The 26,006-nt window shown below is 46.2% G+C and overlaps 1 protein-coding gene and 1 long non-coding RNA gene across 5 annotated transcripts in view; one reads left to right on the top strand and one right to left on the bottom strand.

Moving 5' to 3' along the window:
* Positions 1 to 10,843, top strand: part of LOC138425561 (BOLA class I histocompatibility antigen, alpha chain BL3-7-like) — a 40,597-nt gene extending 29,754 nt beyond the window's left edge. The window contains exons 1-8 of one of the 4 annotated variants that reach the window (XR_011251270.1): positions 7,117 to 7,291; positions 7,599 to 7,868; positions 8,067 to 8,342; positions 9,238 to 9,513; positions 9,640 to 9,733; positions 10,154 to 10,186; positions 10,326 to 10,373; positions 10,536 to 10,843. Coding sequence is in view for 3 of the 4 variants with exons in the window: in XM_069563587.1 (XP_069419688.1) it covers positions 7,228 to 7,291; positions 7,599 to 7,868; positions 8,067 to 8,342; positions 9,238 to 9,513; positions 10,154 to 10,186; positions 10,326 to 10,373; positions 10,536 to 10,540 (972 nt within the window). In the remaining variant the exon portion in view is untranslated. Of the gene's footprint in view, positions 1 to 6,963; positions 7,292 to 7,598; positions 7,869 to 8,066; positions 8,343 to 9,237; positions 9,514 to 9,639; positions 9,734 to 10,153; positions 10,187 to 10,325; positions 10,374 to 10,535 lie in introns of those variants that run through there. The other 3 variants (XM_069563587.1, XM_069563588.1, XM_069563586.1) reach the window with 3 other exon arrangements.
* Positions 4,806 to 7,725, bottom strand: LOC138425573 (uncharacterized). Its single transcript, XR_011251287.1, has 2 exons — positions 6,914 to 7,725; positions 4,806 to 6,804 (listed from the first exon to the last, which is right to left on the bottom strand). It is a non-coding gene; the product is annotated as an uncharacterized lncRNA (long non-coding RNA).
* Positions 10,844 to 26,006: the final 15,163 nt, after the last annotated feature.

The raw sequence follows: 26,006 nt of genomic DNA, 5'->3' as shown, positions 1-26,006 counted from the left end.
GCTTCTTCTAGTTGATATTAAAATGTTTTCATTTTAGTATAGTTTGAGATTTACCAAAAAGTAGCAAAGTTAGTAGAGAGTTACTATATAGCCCACACTCTGTGAGGACATTTTATACCACTATCATACGTTCCTCACAGCTGATGACCAATATTGATACAGTGTTACTGAACTCCAGAATTTCTTTGGACTTCATTAGTTTTCCTTTAACCTGACCCAGGATCCCATGAAAGACACATATTAAGTCTGGGAATCATTTCTCCTTCAGGCTCCTCTGGCTGTGACAGTCACACCGACTTCTCTTGTTCTTGATGACTTTGATGTTTGGGGAGTACTGCTCAGAGACATAGTAGAACACCTTGTGATCTGACTGGGGCCCAGGGTTTTGGGGAAAGAGGACCACAGAGATGAGTGACAGTCTCCAGTCACCAAGGGGATACACTGGCCACTGGGGTGTGACTAATAAGTTCACTTCATCACCTGGCTAAGGTACATTTCCCAGGTTTCTTTGTGAACTTCTATTTTTACTTTCCCACTTTTCACCCTGTGATCTTTAGAAGAAAGTCACTATGTGCAGCCCACACTTATGGGGCGCTCTGATATGCACATTGGTGGGCAGAGGTTTGTGCAAATTTAAGTTTTCAAGTGAGTTGGGGAAATACTAGATTGATCAGTGGACAGGATGGGGAGTTTCTGTGTAGCTTCGTTAGAAACTGCTGACTCTCATTTCTGGTGGCTGCGCCGCTTCCTATTCCTGCCCCGGTGAGTGAGGGTTTCTGCTGCTCCAACCTTGGCATCACCAGTTCTTGGACTGCAGATGTGCCATCAGGTGTGATGCACATTGCTGTCTTTGCAATTTAAATTTCCTAACAACATAAGACACTTAACATCTTATCATATACATTTCCATTGTGATATCGTCTAGAAAAGTGTCTGTTCAGCTTTTATTTTTACATAGTTATTTTCATTTTGTTGAGTTGAAGAGTTCTATATACATGCTTTTGAACTGTGGTATTGGACAAGACTCTTGAGAGTCCCTTGGACTGCAAGGAGATCCAACCAGTCCATTCTAAAAGAGATCAGCCCTGGGTGTTCTTTGGAAGAAATGATGCTAAAGCTGAAACTCCAGTACTTCGGCCACCTCATGCAAAGTGTTGACTCATTGGAAAAGACTCTGATACTAGGAGGGATTGGGGACAGGAAGAAAAGGGGATAACAGAGGATGAGATGGCTGGATGGCATCACCGACTCGATGGACATGTGTTTGAGTAAACTCCAGGAAAGGGTGATGGACAGGGAGGCCTGGTGTGCTGCGATTCATGGGGTCACAAAGAGTCGGACACGACTGAGCGACTGAACTGAACTGAACTGATATATATTCTAAAACAAAGTCCTTTATCAGATTTCCCTGGTGGCTCAGACGGTGAAGAATCTGTCTACAATGCAGGAGACCCAGGTTCGATCCCTGGGTTGGAAAGATTCCCTGGAGAAGGAAACGGCAACCCACTCCAGTACTCTTGCCTGGAAATCCCATGGACGGAAGAGCCTGGTAGGCTACAGTCCACAGTGTCGCAGAGTCGGACATGACTGAGTAACTTCACTTTCTTTCTTTCACTTTATCAGATATGTGAATTTATAATAATTTCTCCCAGGCTGTGGCCTGAGCTCTTTTACTGATCTAACAGTATTCATTAATGAAAAGTATACTTTTCTGGAAAGAAAAATGAGAAATTTCTAACTGCACTTGCTTCTGAGTAGAGGACTTGAGTGAATGGGGAATGAGGGGAAGAACATGAATTCTTTATTTTTGTATATGCTTGAGTATCTTTTCAATTCTCTTGTGTGCTGGTAAATAATGCTTTCAAAAATTACATGAAAATCCCTTACATTTGTAAACACTTGACAGATCACCCTCAGCTCAGACACTAGGATGTACATTCTAATCCTCTAGCTGAGCTGGAGCTCACCACGCGTCTGTGTTGTTCTCCTGTTGGATATAAGTCATCTCACAGAAGGTCAGCATCAGACAAGGACATCTGAGTGTGTGACACAGAGAGACAAAACAAGAACAGGACAGCATTCTGTACAAGCACAGACCATCCAGGCAGCCCGGCGCCCCTCACCGTGGACCAGACCTCTCGCTGTGCTGACCCAGAGACCACTGCTTCCTCCCAGTCACAGCTGTATCCTCGCTCTAGTCTGCCCTCTCGGTAGCAGAGGCTCACTGAGGTGACCAGGCATAGAATTGCCCCCACTTCCTGACCACACCCAATCTAGAGTGAGCCAGTCTCACATAGACGCTTCTCAAAATCAAAGCCCACATTCTCTATATCAGCGGTCCTCAACGTTTTGGCACCAGGAACTGATTTCATGGAAGACAATTTTTCCATGGACCAGGGGTGGGAGGAATGCTTTCAGGATGATTCAAGCACAGCATTTTTATTGTACACTTTATTTCTAACCTAATGTTGGCAGTGATCTGACAGGAGGTACCAGGCCAAGCTCAGAGTTTGGGGATTCCTGGCTGTATATGTTCTAACACCTTACAAGGACACTATAGTCCCTCCTGCTGTGTAATCTCCCTCACTGTATCTAGTATAAATCCAACTTGATTGCCCACAGATTTGCTCCTGGTGGTCTTTGGCAGAAGAACATTGAGACATGTTACCTGTTTGCCAAAAGTTTTTATGTGTTTCCATTGGAATAAGGGCATATGCTTGTATCCTGTGAGTGTCTGATTGACATAGGAAAGATTTATATGTTTTGATGGCTTTTAATCTTTGGGTCATAAAACTCCTCATTCCACAAGTGTAAAACATTCATGTGTATTTTTGTCTAGGAGAGAGGGGCCCAAGGGTGTAGGGAAACAGAACTGATGGAATTTGGGAAGAAAGTATAGCAGAAGCAGTAAGCAAAAAGTAATAAGGTGCTGGATTCTGATGTTGCATCTTCTGCTTCACAACTTTACAAGTATATACAAGTCCTACAAGTATTGATAACTGTTGTGTTGAATAAACACTTTCTCTTGGGCTAAATGAGGACTTCTGTGTGTCCTTATGTTTACCAAGGTAAGGAAAACACCAAGAGCTCAAGGATTATATCTAGTGATGGGCAGTTTTGAACACTTACAACCTTATGGTAATAAACCATGGTTTGCCTAATGTCTGAACACTCTATCTGTTAAAATACACATGAAAGAAACTTTCAGAGCACCTTGTATTTTAAAGCTATATCTAAGACCTGCACAGACAAATCCACGACTTCAGTATTAAGATTATTTTAGTATGCATCAACCTATGAGTCACACAGGACCTTTTAGGGGAAAGAGACAGGAGAGTAACTCACACCAACTAGATATGCACTGACCAATATGCTAGCTGGTAGCCACATATTGCTACTTAAATTTAAATAAAAGTGCTCAGCACAACCATCACTTTAAGGTGCTAAATAGCCTCATGTAGCTACTGGCTACCTGAGTGGACAGCACAAACATAGGAAATTCTGTCACCACAGAATGTTCTGTTGGAATGGACTGCTCTTCATGATTTGTGGGCCTCAATTCAGGTAGGTGCATTAGACCACATGAGATGAAAGGGCCAACATTATTTTTCTTAGACACTATGTCAGATTTCTGTCTGGGATATGAATACACATTAAGCTGGTGTGTAACAAAATCAAAGTAGGTTATGAGTGGGTCTGGCGCCTTCAGGTACAAACTGTCCCCAGTTCCAAAGGGGAAACACCTGTCCCCTCTTTCCTTCCCAGAATGAGGACACTCTCTGGCATCACTTTCTAGGGGGTGAGTTCTCTCCTAGATGAGCCCAGGCACAGGGCCCTCAGTTAAGTTTGGGGAGGTAGGGAGTCTGGCTCAGGAAAAATCATTTTCCAAAATGAAGAGGAGGCAAAGGCAGGGATCACTTGAGAGACACCCTGGTTCATTCAAAACAGCAGTTCTCAGAGTGTGTGTGGTCTGTGGAACGCTTGATGTCACTGAGACCCTTTCATGAGATTCCTGAGGTGAAAGCTACTTTCTTCATAGCATCACTCAGATATTATTTGACTTCTCACTATGTTGACATTTTCTTTGATGCCTAACTTAGCAGTAATGGACACTATGGTAGCGAACTGCAATAGTAATTATTTTCAGCAAAATTTTCTTGCAGGAAAAAAGAAAACTAATAATCAGGTTTGCTTTAAAACATCCAGAATGACACATTAAAAATTCTTATCTGTCCTTAATAAATCAAGATGGAAAACATATGAAAAAGAATATATGTACACATGTATTAAGGGATTCCCTGGTGGCTCAGACGATAAAGCATCTGCCTGCAATGCAGGAGACCCGGGTTTGATCCCTGGGTTGGGAAGATCACCTGGAGAAGGAAATGGCAACCCACTCCAGTATTCTTGCCTATAAAATCCCATGGATGGAGGAGGCCGGAGGGCTACAGTCCATGGGGTCGCAAAGAGTTGGACAGGACTGAGCGACTTCACTCACTCACCTACTCACACATGTATAAGTGAATCACTTTGCTGTATAGTAGAAATTAACTTTATAAATCAAATATCCTTCAATAAAACAAATTTTAAAAAATAAAATAAACAAAAATGCTTATGTTTCCTAATCATCAGTCTTAAATACACATTTTAAAAGTATCTTCTGTGATGACATGGAAAGTACACATCGAGCACTTCTACTACATTTCAAAGTCCTATGGCCCAAGAAAAAATTCTGTGTGCTCTGAACTACCCTCTTTTTCATGGAAATCACTTATTGAAAGAATGAATGAGCAGAAAGATCTGTATAATTTAGTGAAACAATGTATTACTTTGCAAAAATCTTGTATTAGTACAAGAGATGTTCAATGAGCAAAACAGGCATATGGATTTTAATGTAACAGAATAGAAAATACTCAATGATATTGTTTCAGGTCCACTGTGGAAAAATCCGTTGAGAAACTACACTTTGTATAGTTTAACTTTTGTATCTAAGATGAACATCCACAATTGTCTGAAAATATTATTAAAAAATACTACTTCTACCTATATGTGGGCTTTTTCACTTTCACAGACTATCATCAAAATAACAGATTCAGTGCAGAAGCAAACCTGAAAATCAGTGGTCTTCTAGTGAAAGAGACAGGAAAGATACTTGGAAAAAATGTAAAAGGCTCTATGCATCTCACTACCCTTTGTAGGAAATAGTTATCCATATTAAATGCATGGGTTATTAATATTATTCTAAATAAATAAACAAAAATGTGTAGTGTATTATTCATAGTACGGAAAATATGCATAGAAGTGGTCACATAATACTATCCTTGGGGTCCTCATTAATTTGTAATATTGTGTAGATATTTTAATCAAAATCGGGAACAGCGCCAGAGCTAGGACTCGTGAAGACAGTGGCACAAAGAGTTCTTGGTGCAGGGAGGGGAGTTCAGTTCAATCACTCAGTAGTGTCCGACTCTTTGTGACCCTATGGACGGCAGCACAACAGGCCTCCCAGTCCATCACTATCTCCTGGACTTTGCTCAGACTCATGTCCATCAAGTCGGTGATGTCATCCAACCTTCTTAACCTCTGTCATCCCCTTCTCCTTCTGCCTTCTATCTTGCCCAGCATCAGGGTCTTCTCCAATGAGTCAGTTCATCCCATCAGGTGTCCAAAGTATTAGAGCTTCAGCATCAGTCCTTCCAATGAATATTAAGGGCTGATTTTCTTTCAGATTTCCTGGTTGGATCTCCTTGCAGTCCAAGGGACTTTCAAGAGTCTTCTCCAACACCACACTTCAAAAGCATCAGTTCTTCGGCGCCCAGCTTTCTTTATAGTCCAACTCTCACATGACTACTGGAAAAACCATAGCCTGTTGGAAAATAATGTCTCTGTTTTTTAATATGCTATCTAGGTTGGTCATAGCTTTCCTCCCAAGGAGCAAGCGTCTTTTACTTTCATGGCTGCAGTCACCATCTGCAGTGATTTTGGAGCCCCCAAAATATAAAGTGAAAGTGAAGTCACTCAGTCGTGTCCGACTCTTTGCGACCCTATGGACTGTAGCCTACTAGGCTCCTCTGCCATGGGATTTTCCAGGCAATAGTACTGGCGTGGATTGCCATTTCCTTCTCCAGGGGATCTTCCCAGTCAGGGATCGAACCTGGGTCTCCCACGTTGTAGACAGACGCTTAACCATCTGAGCCACCAGGGAGGTCCAAAAAATAAAGTTTCCCACTATTTCCATTGTTTCCCCATTTATTTGCCATGAAGATATGGAACCATATGCCATGATCTTAGCTTTCTGAATGTTGAGTTTTAAGCCAACTTTTTCACTCTTCTCTTTCAGTTTCAAGAGGCTCTTTACTTTCTCTTTGCTTTCTGCCATAAGGGTGGTTGTCATCTGCATATCTGAGGTTATTGATATTTCTCCTCACAATCTTGATTCCAGCTTGTGTTTCATCCAGCCCAGCATTTCTCATGATGTACTCTGCATGTAAGTTAAATAAGCAGGATAACAATATACAGCCTTGACATACTCCTTTCCCAATTTGGAACCAGTCTGTTGTTCCATATCCAGTTCTAACTGTAGCTTCTTGACTGCATACAGATTTCTCAGGAAGCAGGTCAGGTGGTCTGGAATTCCCAATTCTTGAAGAATTTGCCACAGTTTGTTGTGATTTATACAGTCAAAGGCTTTGGCACTCAATAAAGCAGAAGTATATGTTTTCTCTCTGGCTTTTTCCATGATCCAGCGGATGTTGGCACTTTGATCTCTGGCTCCTCTGGCTTTTCTAAATTCAGCTTGAACATCTGAAAGTTAAGGGTTCAGGTTCTGTTGAAACCTAGTTTGGAGAATTTTGAAAATTACTTTGCTAACATGTGAGATGAGTGCAATTATTCGGTAGGTTGAACATTCTACCTAGCAGGAGGGGAGGGATCAGGGCAAAGTCCCAGGTGCCTGGAAGGCGAGCCGCTCAGGATCTCAGGGTCAAGGGCGGTGTTTGGGGCTGAGAAGCTCCATGTTGGGGATTCCCCTTCTCCTCGAGTTTCACTTTCTCTCTCACAACCTGTGTTTAGCCCTGCTGCCTGGACACTGGTGATGCGGCCCCCGTTCTCACTGCCACTGGGTGGTGCCCGGTTTCTGGAAAAAACAATCAGCGTCTCCTCGGTTCCCGGTTATGGTCTCCAGGGACCCACCCGGACTCCGCTTCCCAGACCCAGAGGACGGGAGTCATGGGGTGGCGAATCCTCCTCCTGCTCATCTCGGGGGTCCTGGTCCTGACCGAGACTCGGGCGGGTGAGTGCGGGGTCGGGAGGGAACGACCTCTGCGGGGAGGGGCGTGGGGATCTCCAGGGAGTCTGGGGGGCAGGACCCCAGGGAACAAGCAACCCCGAAGCCCCTGCCCAGACCCGCCCAGGGGCCTGTCCTGTCCCTCCCTTGAATATTGACCCCTCTTCTCTTCCCTCTCCGAAGTTCGGGCCGATTTTCGACCTCTTACATCTCGCTGGCCCTCGCTCCCTCCTCCCTCCCGGGTCCATCACCTCGGACCCGGGACCCGAGCCGGGAGGAGGTCGGGCCGGGTCTCACCCCTCCCCGCCCCCAGGCTCCCACTCCCTGAGGTATTTCGGCACCGCCGTGTCCCGGCCCGGCCGCGGGGAGCCCCGCTTCATCGCCGTCGGCTACGTGGACGACACGCAGTTCGTGCGGTTCGACAGCGACGCCGCGGATCCGAGGATGGAGCCGCGGGCGCGGTGGGTGGAGCAGGAGGGGCCGGAGTATTGGGATCGGAACACGCGGAGAGTCAAGGACGCCGCACAGACTTTCCGAGCGAACCTGAACACCCTGCGCGGCTACTACAACCAGAGCGAGGCCGGTGAGCGACGCGGGCCCGGGGCCGGGTCACGGTCCCCATCCCCAGGGACCGGCGGGGTCGCCCCGAGTCTGCGGGTCCGAGGGTCACCCCAGCACTGCGGAACACACCCGACCTCCGGCCCAGGAGGAGCTCCCGTGGGCTTGACCCGATTTCATTTCAGTTTGGGTTTAATCACCGCGGGTGGTCGGGGCGGGTCAGGGTCTCACACCGTCCAGGTGATGTACGGCTGTGATGTGGGGCCTGACGGGCGTCTCCTCCGCGGGTATGAGCAGCACGCCTACGACGGCAGAGATTACATCGCCCTGAACGAGGACCTGCGCTCCTGGACCGCGGCGGACACGGCGGCTCAGATCTCCAAGCGCAAGTTAGAGAAGGAAGGTGTTGCGGCGAGTGTGAGGATCTACCTGGAGGGCCGGTGCGTGGAGTGGCTCCGCAGATACCTGGAGACCGGGAAGGACACGCTGCTGCGCGCAGGTACGAGGGGCCCGGGGCCGCCCTGATCTCCCCTCGGGCTGGAGCTGGGTTCCCACGAGGAGAGGAAAGTGGGGTCCTGTGGGAACAGCGCCCCAGGTTCTTGTCAGGAGAGGGAGGAAATCCGCCCGGGTTTTCAGATTCTGTACAAGACAGTCACCAGTGGCCCCACTTCTCTCAAGGACAATCAAGGAATCCAGTGTCTTTGAGGAAGAAGCAGGAAACAAACCATCCCTGAAATAGCTGGTCAGCGGTGCCCTTTGACCGTAGCCACCATCTTGTGATCCATGACTTTCTCCCGTAAGGCCTGTTCTCATCCTGAGAGCATCTTAGGAGGCCTGACTCCAGCTTTTCTGAGTCATTCAGCCTCCACCAGAGTCAGGACCTTAAGTCTGTTTTCTCCCCCTCACATTTTTAGAGCTCCTATCCTAGTCTCTCATTCTAGAAATGTCTAAGAACTAATAGAGATCATCCCTGATCTCCGAGATGAGGCTGTTATCTAGCTCTCCTGCTGCTTTTTTCAAAACCATGCTCCTGAATGTTCTGTAGCTCAGAGGGTAAAAAATTTCATAATAAGTCTGGGGATCTGATGTACAGCCTGGTGACTATAGTTAGTCCTGTATTGTACACTTTAAAATTCATCTTAATCATTCTCATCATCCCTGTCAAATAAACGCACACATAAGGTAAGTTGATGAATACATTAATTACCTTCACAGTGTCCATATATATCAAAGCAACATGTAGTACACCCTAAATGTGTACAATTTTTGTTAGGTATACGTCGGTAAAGCTGGGTAAAACTCACTGTTCTGTCCTTTCTCAGGATGGTCACATGACACTGCTTCAGTGACCCATGGAGGTAACACAAACTGTGAATTTTCTGATTCTTCCTCAGACCCTCCAAAGGCACATGTGACCCGACACCCCATCTCTGACCGTGACATCACCCTGAGGTGCTGGGCCTTGGGCTTCTACCCTGAGGAGATCTCACTGACCTGGAAGCACAATGGGGAGGACCAGACCCAGGACATGGAGCTTGTGCAGACCAGGCCTTCAGGGGACGGGACCTTCCAGAAGTGGGCGGCCCTGGTGGTGCCTTCTGGGGAGGAGCAGAGATACACGTGCCATGTGCAGCACGAGGGGCTTCAGGAGCCCCTCACCCTGAGATGGGGTAAGGAGGGGGATGGGATGGAGCTTTTCTCAGATAAAGCAGGAGCCCTTCAGACTCAGTTCAGCAAGATCAGGACTCAAGCCTGAGGTCAGGGCCCCTTTCCTTTCCTCCACAAAATCTCCTCAGCCCTCTGTCCTCACCATGGGCATCATTGTTGGCCTGGTTCTCCTTATGGTGGCTGTGGCGGCTGGAGCTGTGATCTGGAGGAAGAAGCGCTCAGGTAGGGAAGGGAGGGAGGGATCTGAGTTTTCTTGTCTCAGTGGGGTTTCAAGCCGAGGTAGAACTTTACCTGCCTGGTTACTGGAAAGTACCCTCCACACACATGTGGAGTCTGGAGCTGAGGCTAACATTTTTCTTTTCTAAAGCACGTGTGAAAATAAAAGAGAAAATTTTCACCTTCCTAATTCCAGTTAGGGACCAGGTTTCCAGCACTTGAATGTCAGAGGGAGGTCCTTGTGAGGACCTCCAGGAGGGCAGGTGGCCCAGTCCTTACACATCTCCCTTCTCTGTGTTCCTGATCCTATCATGAGTTTTGACCCCAGTTCCAGAAAGTTCTGTGGGGTCTGGGGCTAGGGGTTGCTCTAGGATCTCATGACTCAGCATTCTCCCTGGCCTCTCAGGTTATATTTTCTTCTCACAGGTGAAAAAGGACAGATCTACACCCAGGCTGCAAGTAAGTGTGGAGGGGGTGATTCCTGAGACCCCTGTGAGGGTGCAGACAGGAGGCCATGGGGGGCTCATCCTCCTCAAAGTGCCTTCTCCAGTTTCTCTCCTGTGGGTTCTGACCACGTCCTGGTCCTGTTCTCCCCCAGGCAGTGACAGTGCCCAGGGCTCTGATGTGTCTCTCACGGTTCCTAAAGGTGAGACCCTGGAGGGTCTAGATTGGAAGGAATATTGGGACAGAGGGGACACATTGGGTGGTGGGGATCTTTGAGTGGTACATGTGAGCATGTCGGGGGCTGTGGAGAATATGAGTGCTTATATGACTGACCTGACTGGTCCCTGATTCTTTTCTCTCACAGTGTGAGATGCTGCCTTGTGGGGACTGGGTGATGCTGCATCCCGCTATGTGACATCAGATCCCCAGACCCCTCTTTCTGCAGCTGCATCTGAATGTGTCTGTGCCTAGTAGCATAACATGAGAAGCTGGGGAGACTGGTTACCCCTGCCCACTGCGCCCACTCCCGCCCTTACCTGTGTTCTCCTCCCTGATACACTGTCCTGTTCCAGCAGAGACGGGGCTGGGCCATCTCAATCCCTGTCTTTGGTTCATATGCACTGAGTAATGATGTCTTATTTCCTCTTTGAAAATAAAATCTGTATATATGAATCTGTTTTTCTAATTGGTACCATGAAGGGGGATTGGATAATAAAGGTGAGGATTCCTAAAGTTTGAAAGAGGAAATAAACTGAAACACTGAGAACCTTCCAGATCCATCCACAGGTTTGCTGTGCTGAGTCAGCTGCAGGAAGGAAAGGCGGAGGCTGTGAGGAGCTGAATGTGGACAGGGCCTGTGCCCAGTCAGTGATCCGTGCCTGGTGGGCATGCATGCACTGTCCATGCACTGCCCATGGTCACTCCTGGGCTGGGTTCGTCTCCATTCCTTTGTCCTTGTCCCTTCAGTAAATCCTTGTCCCACCAAGGACCTGTGATGATGGACTCCGAAGTCACCTGAGCCTTGTTGTATCTCCAGCACCATGGACAGGGTGCTTTACTTAAACGATAATCCTAGGATCAGGGCTTGGACCTATCCTTAGCTCCTGTCATTTTTGAATGTGTTTATATTTTGCGTATTTAGTTATTGCTATTCTTGTTGTTGGTGTAATGACTGTTCTTTTCATGTGTAGAGTCCTGGTCTTATTCTTCTCCGGGTGACCACATCTCTGACAGCAGCAGGGGTCACTTTGCCTGTCATTGTCCCCACAAGTCCAAGGGGACCATGCACACAGGATTCTCAGTGGTTCCAAGAGAGAAATTTCAGAGCCATCCAGCTCTTTCCCTCCTAGAGATTTTGCTGGTTTCTTCTTTCCAACGTTTCTCCATCTTTTTAAAGGAACCACATGCTGGAACTTGCAAAGAGGAGAGACCCAATAGTTTCATATCTTGACTTAATTCTTATTGGACTTTTCTCTTCTCTGCAGTCTGCCCCTTCTTCTGCCCTTACATCTTCTAAGGCTACTGTTGGCTCCCATCTCAACACATGGATTTAGAAAGCAGAGTCTCATAAAATCACAGCAGGTTGAAAATAGGAGCTGGAAGTGAAGGACCTTCCTTTCTGAAGAGATAAACAGCCTTGTGTGTGGGGTGCAGGCTGATTAGTCGGGGAGGGAAGGGAGATCAGCCTTTGTGAGTAAAACAGGTGGCACTGAGGTCAGTGTGAATGGATGTTGTGCTGTAACTGCCACTAGACAGCATGTGGCCTGAGGTCACATCAATAAAGACACCATCTCTGGAATAGGGAAGCGCTTTACTGACCATTCATTGAACTGATCTTTGTTGTGAACAGAGACATGACACACTCTTTCTGCATCTGGGAGAGCTCAGTGCACTAACACCAGACAAACCCTGTCCGCCATGTGTGGTGTGCTCTAGGGGGAAGGGGCAGAGCATGACTATGAGCCTAGTGAGTGAGGGAGTGTTTCCTGTACAGGTTGGTAAGTACTCTGAGGAAGGTGACCCAGGTATGAGTGTGTGGGGACAGGGCAGGTGGCTGTTACTAGGGTGGACAGGGGCCTCACTGAAAAGGTGACCTTTGAGTGAAGATGTGGAGAACATGAAGGAATGTTCACAAGGAGGTCTAGGGGAGGTTCTCTCCAGGCAGAGGAGCCTCCAGGGCAAATGCACGCGGGCAGGAGAGTGTCTGTGTTCAAGGGAGAGCCAGGAGGCAGCTGGGGCTGAAGGAAAAGGAATTGCGCTGAGAGCCCATGTCCGGCCAGATCCTGTGGGCCTCCAGGATGTTACAGGGGGTTGCTTTTATCTCAGTAAGCTGTGGAGTCATAGAATGATACGAACAGAGCATGACCTGGTGTGACTGCTCTCTGGAAGCATCAGCCAGGCTGCTGTGCATAGTCAGGAGGTGAAGGGCGAGGGAGGCGCAGAGGAGCCTGAGGGAAACAGCGCAGGGTCCAGGCTGGGGAGGCTGCTGCTTGTCTGGGATGTGAGCAGGGAAGATAGTGGTGAGTGAGTGGATTCTTGATCTATTCTGAAAATGCATTTTACAGCATTTCCTAGAGGATTAAATCTGAGTTATGAGAAAGAGTAAAGGAGGACCTCAAAATTTGAGATTTGCAAGTAAGCATGTGGGGCGCCTACTGTGGAAATAAGGGGACTCTGGAAGGAGCGTATTGGAGGAGGCATCAGCATTTGTTTCAGAAAGTGGCCACTGAGTTGGAGTGACTAGTCTAGGGTTTGGGTGAGATGACTTGACTGGAGAAATAGATGGAAGAGGTGACACCATATAAATGATGCTCAAAGCCTTGAGAACAGATGACGTCACAGATGAGGGAGAACTGGCTACAGAAGCAGAGGGACGAGGACTGAATCCTGAATCCCCTGCGCTATGGGAACTGATCAGACCACACACCTGAGCAGATGGCACCATTCCTACGTCTAGATGGCACATGGAAAGGGGTCCTGACCTTCACCTGCACTCCTCTTAGAGACAGAAGGTCTGGAATAGACTTATAACATGGTTGCTGCTGACCTTCAGGTCACACATTTCATAGCAGGAACACAGATCTGGATTCCCAGCCGGCTGTGCACCAGCCTCCCTGTACAGCTCGTTCATAATAGACTCCTGGACTCTGAGCCCTACACTCTAGATGGTGGATCTGGGAAGAGTCCTGACTGTTTTGTAACAAGCTCTACAAGCAGTCCTGAGCAGACTGGGATCCACTGACATTAAAGATCAGAGAATGATTAAGGCAGGGAGGGGTCTTAAACACACATTTAAATGTTTTCTTCCTGAGAGGAAAAAGACAAAACATTTGGTGCGAGTTACATGTTGTTTCTGCCATGTGCTGTCGCCAGGCTGAAAATTTAGGAAGTGATCATCAGCTCACCATAAAAAGAGTCTCTGAGGTGCTGAGAGACTAGATCTAAATTTTCTCCACACATGTAGAAGAGGTAATTATGTGACATGATTCAGTTGTCAGACAAAGCTATAGTGGTGATTATTTTGCAGTACAGAAGTGTATCAAATCAACAATCAGTTCAGTTCAGTTCAGTTCAGTCGCTCAGTCGTGTCCGACTCTTTGCAACCCCATGAATCACAGCATGCCAGGCCTCCCTATCTGTCACCATCTCCTGTTGGGGGCCAGCGTGAGAAACTCCGCCCATGGCAAAGGTCATGAGGAAGGAAGCTTGGCAAAGGCAACGGCGTGATCAAGCCTCAGGAAACCCCCTGTTCCCGAGCATCTACCCCCCAAACCAGAGTACTTTACGGGGAGCTCTCCCCCATAACCATTTCTCTCAGAGAAGGAGTTAACGTGCAGCTCCACTTAATAAAAATTCCTGGGCGTGACAAGAGTGTTTCAACTTATGAACTCTGGAGGTTCTCTGGCCTGCCTGATCAGGCTCATCCGGCCGCATGTGATTGTTTACAGCCTCCCAACTGTGAGAGACACAGGATGTTTTAAAACTTTCTAAATACAGACTCTTTTGAGAAGTTAGGAGATCATTAGTATAGTGTTAGTGGGTCGATTAGGAATTATATTGGTGAAGGGTTTCTTCATTTGTCGCGTGCCAATAATTACTGCTAATTCCATGCCCTGGGTGTGACAAGGATGTCTCAGGTCAAGCCTCTCTGCTAACAGACTAACTTGTGTGACAACCTCTCAACCATAAACAGCACAGAGAGTTTGGAGTATTAGTGTAGGGCTTTTTTCATTGATGAGTCAATGATTGCCATCAGGCCTCCATATCCTTAGGCACCTGGGAATATATTAATCAATGTATTTGGAATATAGAAAAGGAAATATAGTAGTTTTTTGATGTTAGCAATACTAGACTTTTTGAGTTAATGAATTTTCTCTTTTGTTATAGATCACTGAACTTTGTTATAAATCACTGTGTCCTTGCTATGCAAAAATGTAACTTTATCACTGTCTTGGGACAAAATAGATCTTAAGGGGAAACAATGGTGAAGGGTTTACATTTGTTGAGCCAATATTTGCTGCTAAATCTCCATATTCCTGCCCTTATAATGAATACAACTAGCATATAGGAGAAATAAGTATTAACCTTTAAGATTAATCATGTTAAACCTTAGGTTAAGTAAATTCCTTTCTTGATTGTAACTCACTACACCCTCACCCTATAGGAATGCAACTTTATTTAGAGGGTGGCACCTGATTTAAGAAAAAATCACCCCTGGAAAAATAAGTTTTCTGGTTAACTGACCGGTATCAGAAAGGGCCATAAAATGTTAGCAGGTCTCATGGCTAGAAGATGATGAAACCCATAAGACCTTTGTATAATTTTATATGAAGCACCTGATTGTGACAAGGGTCAGGTCTGCTGACCCCCGTGTGACTCTGTATTCATCCCTATGTATAACAAAAAGGTATATAAACAAACCTGAAAAATAAAGAAATCGGATCAGTTTCTGGAAAGACTGATTCCCCTGTGTCGTTTCTTTCTCGCTCCCCATTTTCTTGGCTGAGTTCCCATCTGGTACGAGGGTACGCTCCAAGCCTAGTGACTTTGCAGGGGCTTCTAAGATCAGACCAGGGAGGCCTCAGTGCCTCCTCTCCCTCGGGAGAACGGAAAGATGCCTGTGGCCTACGTAGGTGGTGATTAGTATTCCACGTAAACCAGTTATTCAGCCTCTCTTCTCCATTAATTCTCCTACTACACTATCTGTTTCTAATCTCCCTCTATATCTGTAATTAAATAAGTTTTTTCCAGGACACAGACTCCGTCCCCACCTTCGAATTACCCTGGATCCACCGGGGCTGGACCCCCACAATCTCCCGGAGTTTACTCAAACTCATGTCCATCTAGTTGGTGATGCCATCCAGCCATCTCATCCTCTGTCATCCCCTTCCCCTCCTGCCCCCAATCCCTCCCAGCATCAGGGGCTTTTCCAATGAGTCAACTCTTCACATGAGGTGGCCAAAGTATTGGACTTTCAGCTTTAGCATCAGTCCTTCCAATGAACACCCAGGACTGATCTCCTTTAGAATGGACTGGTTGGATCTCCTTGCAGTCCAAGGGACTCTCAAGAGTCTCTCCAACACCACAGTTCAAAAGCATCAATTCTTTGGCACTCAGCTTTCTTCACAGTCCAACTCTCACATCCATACATGACCACAGGAAAAACCATAGCCTTGACTAGACGGACCTTTGTTGGCAAAGTAATGTCTCTGCTTTTTAATATGCTATCTAGATTGGTCATAACTTTCCTCCCAAGGAGCAAGCATCTTTTAATTTCATGACTGCAATCACCATCTGCAGTGATTTTGGAGCCCCAACATATAAAGTCTGACACTGTTTCCACTGTTTCCTCATCTATTTCCCATGAAGTGATGGGACCAGAGACCATGATCTTCGTTTTCTGAATGTTGAACTTTAAGCCAACTTTTTCACTCTCCTCCTTCACTTTCATCAAGAGGCTTTTTAGTTCCTCTTCACTTTCTGCCATAAGGGTGGTGTCATCTGCATATCTGAGGTTATTGATATTTCTCCCGGCAATCTTGATTCCAGCTTGTGCTTCTTCCAGCCAAGCGTTTCTCATGATGTACTCTGCATATAAGTTAAATAAGCAGGGTGACAATATACAGCCTTGATGTACTCCTTTTCCTATTTGGAACCAGGCTGTTGTTCCACGTCCTGTTCTAACTGTTTCTTCCTAACCTGCATATAGGTTTCTCAAGAGGCAGGTCAGGTGGTCTGGTATTCCCATCTCTTTCAGAATTTTCCAGTTTATTGTGATCCACACAATCAAAGGCTTTGGCATAGTCAATAAAGCAGAAATAGATGTTTTTCTGGAACTCTCTTGCTTTTTCCATGATCCAGCGGATGTTGGCAATTTGATCTCTTGTTCCTCTGCCTTTTCTAAAACTAGCTTAAACATCTGGAAGTTCACAGTTCACCTATTGCTGAAGCCTGGCTTGGAGAATTTTGAGCATTACTTTACTAGTATGTGAGATGAGTGCAATTGTGCAGTAGTTTGAGCATTGTTTGGCATTGCCTTTCTTTGGGATTGGATTGAAAACTGACCTTTTCCAGTCCAGTGGCCACTGCTGAGTTTTCCAAATTTGCTGGCATATTGAGTGCAGCACTTTCACAGCATTGTCTTCCAGGATTTGAAATAACTCAACTGGAATTCCATCACCTCCACTAGCTTTGTTCATAGTGATGCTTTCTAAGGCCCACTTGACTTCACATTCCAGGATGTCTGGCTCTAGGTGAGTGGTCACACCATCGTGATTATCTGGGTTGTGAAGACCTTTTTTGTACAGTTCTTCCGTGTATTCTTGCCACCTCTTCTTCATATCTTCTGCTTCAGTTATGTCCATACCATTTCTGTCCTTTATTGGGCCTATCTTTGCATGAAATGTTCCCTTGGTATCTCTAATTTTCTTGAAGAGATCTCTGGTCTTTCCCATTCTGTTGTTTTCCTCTATTTCTTTGCATTGATTGCTGAGGAAGGCTTCTTATCTCTCCTAGCTATTCTTTGGAACTCTGTATTCAGAAGCTTATATCTTTCCTTTTCTCTTTTGCTTTTCGCTTTTCTTCTTTTCACAGCTATTTGTAAGGCCTCCCCAGACAGCCATTTTGCTCTTTTGCATTTCTTTTCCATGTGGATCGTCTTGATTCCAGTCTCCTGTACAATGACACAAACCTCCGTCCATAGTTCATCAGGCACTCTGTCTATCAGATCTAGTCCCTTAAATCTATTTCTCACTTCCACTGTATAATCATAAGAGATTTGATTTAGGTCATACCTAAATGGTCTAGTGGTTTTCCCTACTTTCTTCAATTTAAGTCTGAATTTGGCAATAAGGAGTTCATGATCTGAGCCACAGTCAGCTCCTGGTCTTGTTTTTGCTGAATGTGTAGAGCTTCTCCATCTTTGGCTGCAAAAAATAGAATCAATCTGATTTCGGTGTTGACCATCTGGTGATGTCCATGTGTAGAGTATTCTCTTGTGTTGTTGGAAGAGGGTATTTGCTATAACCAGTGCATTCTCTTGGCAAAACTCTATTAGCCTTTGCCCTGCTTCATTCCATATCCCAAAGCCAAATTCGCCTGTTACCCTAGGTGTTTCTTGACTTCCTACTTTTGCATTCCAGTCCCCTATAATGAAAAGGACATCATGCAAAATGCTGGGCTGGATGAAGCACAAGCTGGAATCAAGATTGCCGGGAGAAATATTAATAACCACAAATATGCAGATGACACCACCCTTATGGCAGAAAGCGAAGAGGAACTGAGGATCTTCTTGATTAAGATGAAAAAGGAGAGTGAAAAACTTGGCTTAAAGCTCAAGATTCAGAAGACTAAGATCACGGCATCCAGTCCCATCGCTTCATGGCAAATAAATGAGGAAACAATGGAAACAGTGACAAACTTAATTTGGGGGGGCTCCAAAATCACTGCAGATGGTGACTGCAGCCATGAAATTGAAAGATGCTTGCTGCTTGGAAGAAAAGCTATGACCAACCTAGACAGCGTATTCAAAAGCAGAAACATAACTTTGCCAACAAAGGTCTGTGTAGTCACAGCTATGGTTTTTTCAGTAGTCATGTAGGGATGTGAGAGTTGGACTTCATAAAGGAGGCTGAGTACAAGAAAACTGATGCTCTTGAACCGTCATGTTGGAGAAAACTCTTGAGAGTCCCTTGGAATGCAAGGAGATCAAACCAGTCAATCCTACAGGAAATCAACCCTGAATATTCATTGGAAGGAGTGATGCTGAAGCTGAAGCTCCAATACTTTGGCCACCTGATGCGAAGAACTGACTCATTGGAAAAGATCCTGATGCTGGGCAAGATTGAGGGCAGGAGGGGAAGGGGATGACAGAGGATTAGATGGTTGGATGGCATCATCGACTCAAGGGACATGAGTTTGAGCAAGCTCCAGGAGTTGGTGATGGACAGGGAAGCCTGCTGTGCTGCAGTCCATGGGGTTGCAAAGAGTTGGATACGACAGAGCGACTGAACTCTACTTTTGTATTTCTTTGTACATGCATTTGCTGGGGACAGTATCTATGAAATTGATCAATTACATGTGACCCACGCAAAGTCTCTTAAGTACTAGTTTAGACACCAAGCTATAATCTCTAGTCCATGAAGACTAGTAATCCAACAGCCTTAGCAGATCCATGACATGACAAAAATGCTCATATATTTCCTGGCAATTACCAGTCTGGATCAAGATAAGGTAGTTTACTTGCTTATGCTCACTTTCAATGTCTGTATGTTTCTTACTGTGACCTGATAATAAGCACTTCACAAACCAGCACTGGCTCACAGAAGACATAAAGTATCATTGGTTTAGGTGGACTTGCATTCTGACAACTACCCTGGTGCCAGAAAAATAGCAGGATTGAAAAAATAGGCCTTGGAGATTCCATTTTTAGTAACATGGTTGGCCTGGCTTTAAGGTCTACTTGTCCAGTGAAAGCAAATAAAAATAATAGATTAAGTATAAAAAGCTTCCGTAAGTACAGTACCAAGAGAATAAATGTTTAGGCATAATATACATGTGGGCAATATTTCAGAGGGAGTTGTTTTTACCCTTGGGGCATTAGCCAAATCTGGAACAATCTTCCCTTTGGTTTGCTGAAACTTATGAGCTGTAATAGGAAATGTAACCCAGAGCTTGTTCATGTGGGGACATCCCCTCCTTGAAAATCCAGAAACCAAGATTCATATCCTCAGAGAGGATGTGGAGAGTTTGGAACCATGGAACCTGCTACTGGGAATATAAAATGGTGTTGGAAAATACTCAGCCAAGACATAGTATTAAAGGCAATATTGTGTCCTGGGGATAATGAAAGATGTTAATGTCATCCTCAAAGACTTACAGGATGCAAGCATGGTGATCACATCATATCCAGTTAATTCTCCACTGTGGTTCTTGCAGAAACCAGCACAATAGTTGCCAGTGATAATGAGACAACTGTAACTCTCAGCCTGGCTACTTTCTTTTCATTTCCTACCTTTATGTTTCTACCTACAAAGTTCTCTCTTTTAATTCCAAATAACCTGGAAGTTGGCCCTAGTATTTTTGGAACATAATTTTGATCTGGATATGTGAGGAGTGAGACCCAAAACCTTGGACTTGAACTCTCTATTTATTTTGGTCTCTGCATTCCTAGCCTTAGTTCTGTGAGAAGCCATGTGGTCAGATGATCCCAAAGTCATCCTGTGCTTGGCAGATCTAAGGTGCGCCCAGTTTTCCCTCCTCTGGTAGCAATACCTCTGTATAATACTCACTTTTGGAGCATAAGCTGGACTAGTGACTCTCTGGTAACATGTAGGAGATTAATAAACATACATTTTGGGAACAAGGGGAAAAAAGCTATGAGGGACCCGTGGTCAGCTGTCTCAGGACTGGCTGTGCAGGCCAGGCTGGGGAAGCAGATTCCAGAAGGAGGATAAGTGATCTGTATTCCTGTCCTACCTAAGAAGTTCTTCCTCTAGGTCTCAGCCTCCGCAGGCCCTGCCCTCAGACAGGAGGATGAGGAGGAAGAGACCACCAGCAGAGATTCTCATCCTGTCTGGAATGTGAAGGAAACTGTAAAGAGGACCAGAAGGAAAGTGAAGAGACAAACACCCCCAAACAGATACCTGGTGACCCAAACCCTCCCCTGTCAGACCCCACAGCTGGGAAGATGAGGAGGGTAACATCCTCAGGCTCCCCTGCTGCCCCCACTCCCAGCTCTCCCTTCCTCCAGCTCACAGTAATGTTTCAGGAGCCAAGGGTGACACAGTAAATATATCTCTGCTCATCTCACAACACACCATCATGAACACACAATCCTGGGAATCCTGTTCTCCCGATATGTATTAATTCACTCTGTGCAGCCGAACGCAAGTAACACTGGTCTCATAGGAAGGAAGCTGGTGTGTGTCTCCCAGGACAGTGAGACAGGGAGCTCCAGGGCTGCTAGGGTGGCCCTGCAGGGCTGCGTGGGCTTCCCGGGTGTCAGATGGTAGAGTCCGCCCCCCAATGCAGAAGTCTCAGGTTCAATCCCTTCCCTGAGTTTGGAAGATCCCCTGGAGAAGGACATGGCAACCCACTCCAGTATTCTTGCCTGGAGAATCTCATAGATAGAGGAGACTGGAGGGCTACAGTCTGTGGGGTTGCAAAGAGTCAGACACGACTGAGCGACTTAACCTCAGGGAGGCCCTGCAGCACGAGGTTGTCCAGGCATCCAGGTCCCTGTGACCTTTACTCTGTGCTCTCCCTGGGACGTTGCCCTTGTTGGCATGGACCGAGGAACCTAAGACTACGTTCATGGTTTGGGAGCAACCAGGGAAAGCAGGGAAGGAGGAAAAGTTTCTTCCCTTGAAGATCAAAATTCAAAAATTTACATCTGCTTCATCATATTGGCGAGAATTTAACCATGAGGACAAGCAGCCTCAGAGAGATTGGAGAATGAGTATACTGTAAATCTGGGTGACTTCGTCTAGGAAAAATCTCTATTGTTATGGAAGATGAAGGATTTTTCCTATATGTAAATGTTTAAAACCAGCAGTGGAGAACCATTATTATCAATATCTTAAACTGAATTAGATTTGTATTTGAAAAATAGAATAGTCTCAGAATATATTGCTAATTGATAACAAAGTTGTAGATAGAATGTATGGAAAATACCATCTTACAAAATTAGACCCTCTCTCTAGAATACTATCTAAACTGTAACACTTACCTTGTCCAGGGAGGGAATGTGGAAAGATTCTGGATGGGATGGAGGAGGAAATTTACTTTTCACTGTAACCCTTTATGTCATATGAACTTTTCAGACTTTATGCATGTATGAGTCAGTTGAAGAAAACCCCACACTGACTTGCTCACCATTTGTTATGTAGTTACTAGATGTCAGGCTCGTTACTGGGTCTCAGTGAGTGACGCACCAAGGGATTTACAGAAGGTTGGAATGAAATGTAAATACAACATGGTCTATAATTAGTTGTTGGGAAACAGCTTCCAGGAGGGAGGGAACTGATGGAGAACCTCCTGTGTGCCAGGAGTGGCGCCCCCTGCTGGGGACAGGAAGAAAGCTGAGGTCTATGCTCTGGTGACCTAAACCTCTCACCCTGAAGAGGGTCCATGCCACTCCATGACTTCCCTGGACCCCTGCTAATCTCTGTTGTCCTGGTGTGGGAAGTGAGGAAGGTCCATGAAGGGGATGAAGAGGCAGGAGGCTGGGGGCCTGGGCTCTTAGGACTCAGGGCAGAAGAGTATTCTTCAAGGCTTCAAAGGGTGGGAGGTGTGTGATGCCTGGAGAGGAGGGGTACCCTCCTTGGTGTCCTTGACTGTAGGTCTAGAGAGGGAGAAGGTCATTTTCCAGCTTCTGGAAAATGTTAGGGGGACCCCTGGCCCAGACTCATGCCTGATCTCCTTGTGGCCTCCGGACTCCACTCAGGTCCTGTCCTTTGATCTCCAGGAACCAACTTCACAGCCACCAGCTGGGCAGATCTTTTTCCCAATCTGTTGGGCCAGTCTTTCGGACACAGTGGTCCCACTGTTTTAGCAAATAAATGGACACTGTCCCAGTAACCCTGACTGTGAGCTGAGGATGAGCTCTCCCTTCTTGAGTCTCCCTGTCCCAATGCCTCCCCCAGCATCGTGTATGGGGGTGTGTGAAGTGGGGACTGAGGTGGGGGTATTTCTCTGCAGAAAGGAATTCCTTTAATCTCCTGTGCTCTCTCCTTTTTTCTTTTTCCTTCTTTCACCTGTACTTGAGTCACACCATACTTGGAAGGATGTGAGGGCTGGACTATAAAGAAAGCGATGTGCTAAAGAACTGATGCTTTTGAATTGTGGTGTTGGAGAAGACTCTTGAAAGTCCCCTGGACCGCAAGGAGATCCAACCAGTCCATCCTAAAGGAAATCAGTCTTGAATATTCATTGGAAGGACTGATGCTGAAGCTGAAACTCCCATACATTGGCCACCTGATGCAAAAATCTGACTCACTGGAAAAGACCCTGATGCTGGAAAAGTTTAAGATGGGAGGAGAAGGGGACAACAGAGGATGAGATGGCTGGATGGCATCACCTACTCAATGGACATGAGTTTAAGCAAACTCCGGGAGTTGGTGGTGGACAAGGAGGCCTGGCTTGCTGCAGTCCATGGGGTTGCAAAGAATCGGACACGACTGAGTGACTGAACTGAACTGAACTGATACATGTAATTTCAGAAAAATACCGAAAACATAAGTATAGTTTACCACCAAATTACAGAGCTGATACCTGCATGTTTATCATCCGGGTAGAAAATAGAGCCTCTACCAGCACCCAGGCCCGAAGCCCCTGCCCTCTCCCCACACAGACCCCACCTCCCTGTGCTCACGTCCGCTCAGTGACCCTCCCCCATCCTCTCCTCTCTGGTTTCTCCTCCCCACACCTGTGGCCTCCATCCCATAATGTCAGTGTTTCCTGCCTCTCCACACTTCTCCAGGAGCCTCCCCACCTTTACAGGCACTTTGGGATCTCCTCTCCCTCCTCTTCCTCCCCTTTTCTACTGCATCCTAGGAATGGAGGTTCCAGAGCTGATTCCCCCAAAGAAGAGTCTATAAGTGTGGCAAGTAGCCAGAAGAAGTGACAGTACTTGGCTTCAAGCTCCCATCCCTTGATAATGAGGACACCTTGTATGTTGGCGGGCTCCACCTTGGACCTGGCATTACAGCCTTGATATCTGATCCCCTCTGAGGCCAAAGTCCTTGGTTATTTAATGGGGAGAGAAATGTCCATGTCAGCGTGTATTTTGAGTGACAATTCAAGCTTTAAACTTGACACTGGAAGGACACCAGCTTGTGTGCACAGCACTCACCCACTGCTGGGAGCCTAAGGAGAGCCTGGGCAGGTCTCTGGTAAGGAGGTCAAAGGGGAGCTCAGGTGTCCAGTCATCAGCCCTGTGGCCTCACAGGGGGCATGACCACTCTTTCCTCTCCAGTTCTGCACAGGGGAGCCAGAGGATGCATTGTGGTCTGAGTCAGACAGAGATGGCTGCCCTGGCCCAGGGATGGGGTGAAGGTGCTTTCTGAGCAGCTCTGGGGTCAGGCTCAAGGGTACTGCAAGGATCAGTGGAGAGGAGACCCTGGAGCCCTGTGCTATATCTCAGATTTCCACCTTTTCTCTCCATGTCTTCTCTCTGAAGCTCGTTGATGAAAGCATCCTGGAAAGCTGATAATCACTTCTTCCGTTTCCTGTTCATTTCTAGTTGATATTAAAATGTGCTTTCATTTTAGTACAGTTTGAGATTTACAACCAAGTAGCATAGGTAGTCGGAGAAGGCGATGGCACCCACTCCAGTACTCCTGCCTGAAAAACCCCATGGACGGAGGAGACTGGAAGGCTGCAGTGCTTGGGGTCACTGAGGGTCGGACATGACTGAGCGACGTCACTTTTGCTTTTCACTTTCATGCATTGGAGAAGGAAATGGCAACCCACTCCAGTGTTCTTGCCTGGAGAATCCCAGGGACGGGGGAGCCTGGTGGGCTGCCGTCCATGGGGTCGCGCAGAGTTGGACACGACTGAAGTGACTTAGCAGCAGCATAGTTAGTAGAGTGTGACTATATATCCCACACCCTGTGAGGACACTTTATACCACCATCATACATTCCTCACCGCTGATGATGACCAATATTGACACAGTGTTACTAAACTACAGAATTTATGTGGACTTCATTAGTTTTCCTTTAACCTGATCCAGGATCCCATGAAAGACACATATTAAGTCTGAATTGTGTTTCCTTCAGGCTCCTCTGGCTGAGACAGTCACACAGACTTCTCTTCTTCTTGATGACTTTGATGTTTCGGGTAGTACTGCTGAGACACATAGTAGAACATCTTTCGATCTGAGTGGGGCAAAGGGTTTTGGGGAAAAGGACCACAGAGATGAGTGACAGTCTCCAGTCACCAAGGGGATGCACTGTCCACTGGGGTGTGACTAATAAGTGCACTTCATCCCCTGGCTAAGGTACATTTCCCAGGTTCTTTGTGAACTTCTATCTTTACTTTCCCACTTTTCACCCTGTGATCTTTAGAAGAAAGTCACTATGTGCAGCCCACACTTAAGGGGCACTCTGATAGGCACATTGGTGTGCAGTTCAGTTCGGTTCAGTCACTCAGTCGTGTCCGACTCTTTGCGACCACATGAATTGCAGCACGCCAGGCCTCGCTGTCCATCACCAACTCACGGAGTTCACCCAACCTCATGTGCATCGAGTCGGTGATACCATCCAGCCATCTCATCCTCTGTCATCCCCTTCTCCTCCTGCCCCCAATCCCTCCCAGCATCAGAGTCAGGTTTGTGCAAATATAAGTTTTCAAATGAGTTGGAGAAATACTACATTGATCAGTGGACAGCATGGGGAGTTTCTGTGTAGCTTCGTTAGAAACCGCTGACTCTCATTTCTGGTGGCTGCGCCGCTTCCTATTCCTGCCCCAGTGAGTGAGGGTTTCTGCTGCTTCACGTCCTTCTGCTGCTCCAGTCTCGGCATCACCAGTTCTTGGACTGCAGATTTTCCATCGGGTGTGATGCACATTACTGTCTTTGCAATTTACATTTCCTAACAACATAAGATGTTTAGCATCTTTTTATATACATTTCCATTGTTATATCTTCTAGAAGAGGTGACTGTTCAGACTTTATTTTTAGTTATTTTCATTTTGTTGAGTTGAAGACTTCTATGCATATTCTAAAACAAGTCCTTTATCAGATATGTGTATTACAATAATTTCTCCCAAGCTGTGGCCTGAGCTCTTTTACTGATATAACAGTATTCATTAATGAAAAGTATACTTTTCTGGAAAGAAAAATGAGAAATTTCTAATTGCATTTGCTTCTGAGTAGAGGACTTGAGTGAATGGGGAATGAGGGGAAGAACATGAATTCTTTATTTTTGTATATGCTTGAGTATCTTTTCAATTCTCTTGTGTGCTGGTAAATAATGCTTTCAAAAATTACATGAAAATCCCTTACATTTGTAAACACTTGACAGATCACCCTCAGCTCAGACACTAGGATGTACATTCTAATCCTCTAGCTGAGCTGGAGCTCACCACGCATCTGTGTTGTTCTCCTATTGGACATAAGTCATCTCACAGAAGATCAGCATCAGACAAGGACTTCTGAGTGCATGACACGGAGAGACAAAACAAGAACAGGACAGCATTCTGTACAAGCACAGACCATCCAGGCAGCCCGGCGCCCCTCACCGTGGACCAGACCTCTCCCTGTGCTGACCCAGAGACCACTGCTTCCTCCCAGTCACAGCTGTATCCTCGCTCTAGTCTGCCCTCTCTGTAGCAG

This window comes from Ovis canadensis, chromosome 20 (assembly GCF_042477335.2).
Source record: "Ovis canadensis isolate MfBH-ARS-UI-01 breed Bighorn chromosome 20, ARS-UI_OviCan_v2, whole genome shotgun sequence".
NCBI lineage: Eukaryota > Metazoa > Chordata > Mammalia > Artiodactyla > Bovidae > Ovis > Ovis canadensis.
This window is presented reverse-complemented; position numbering and strand designations above follow the sequence as displayed.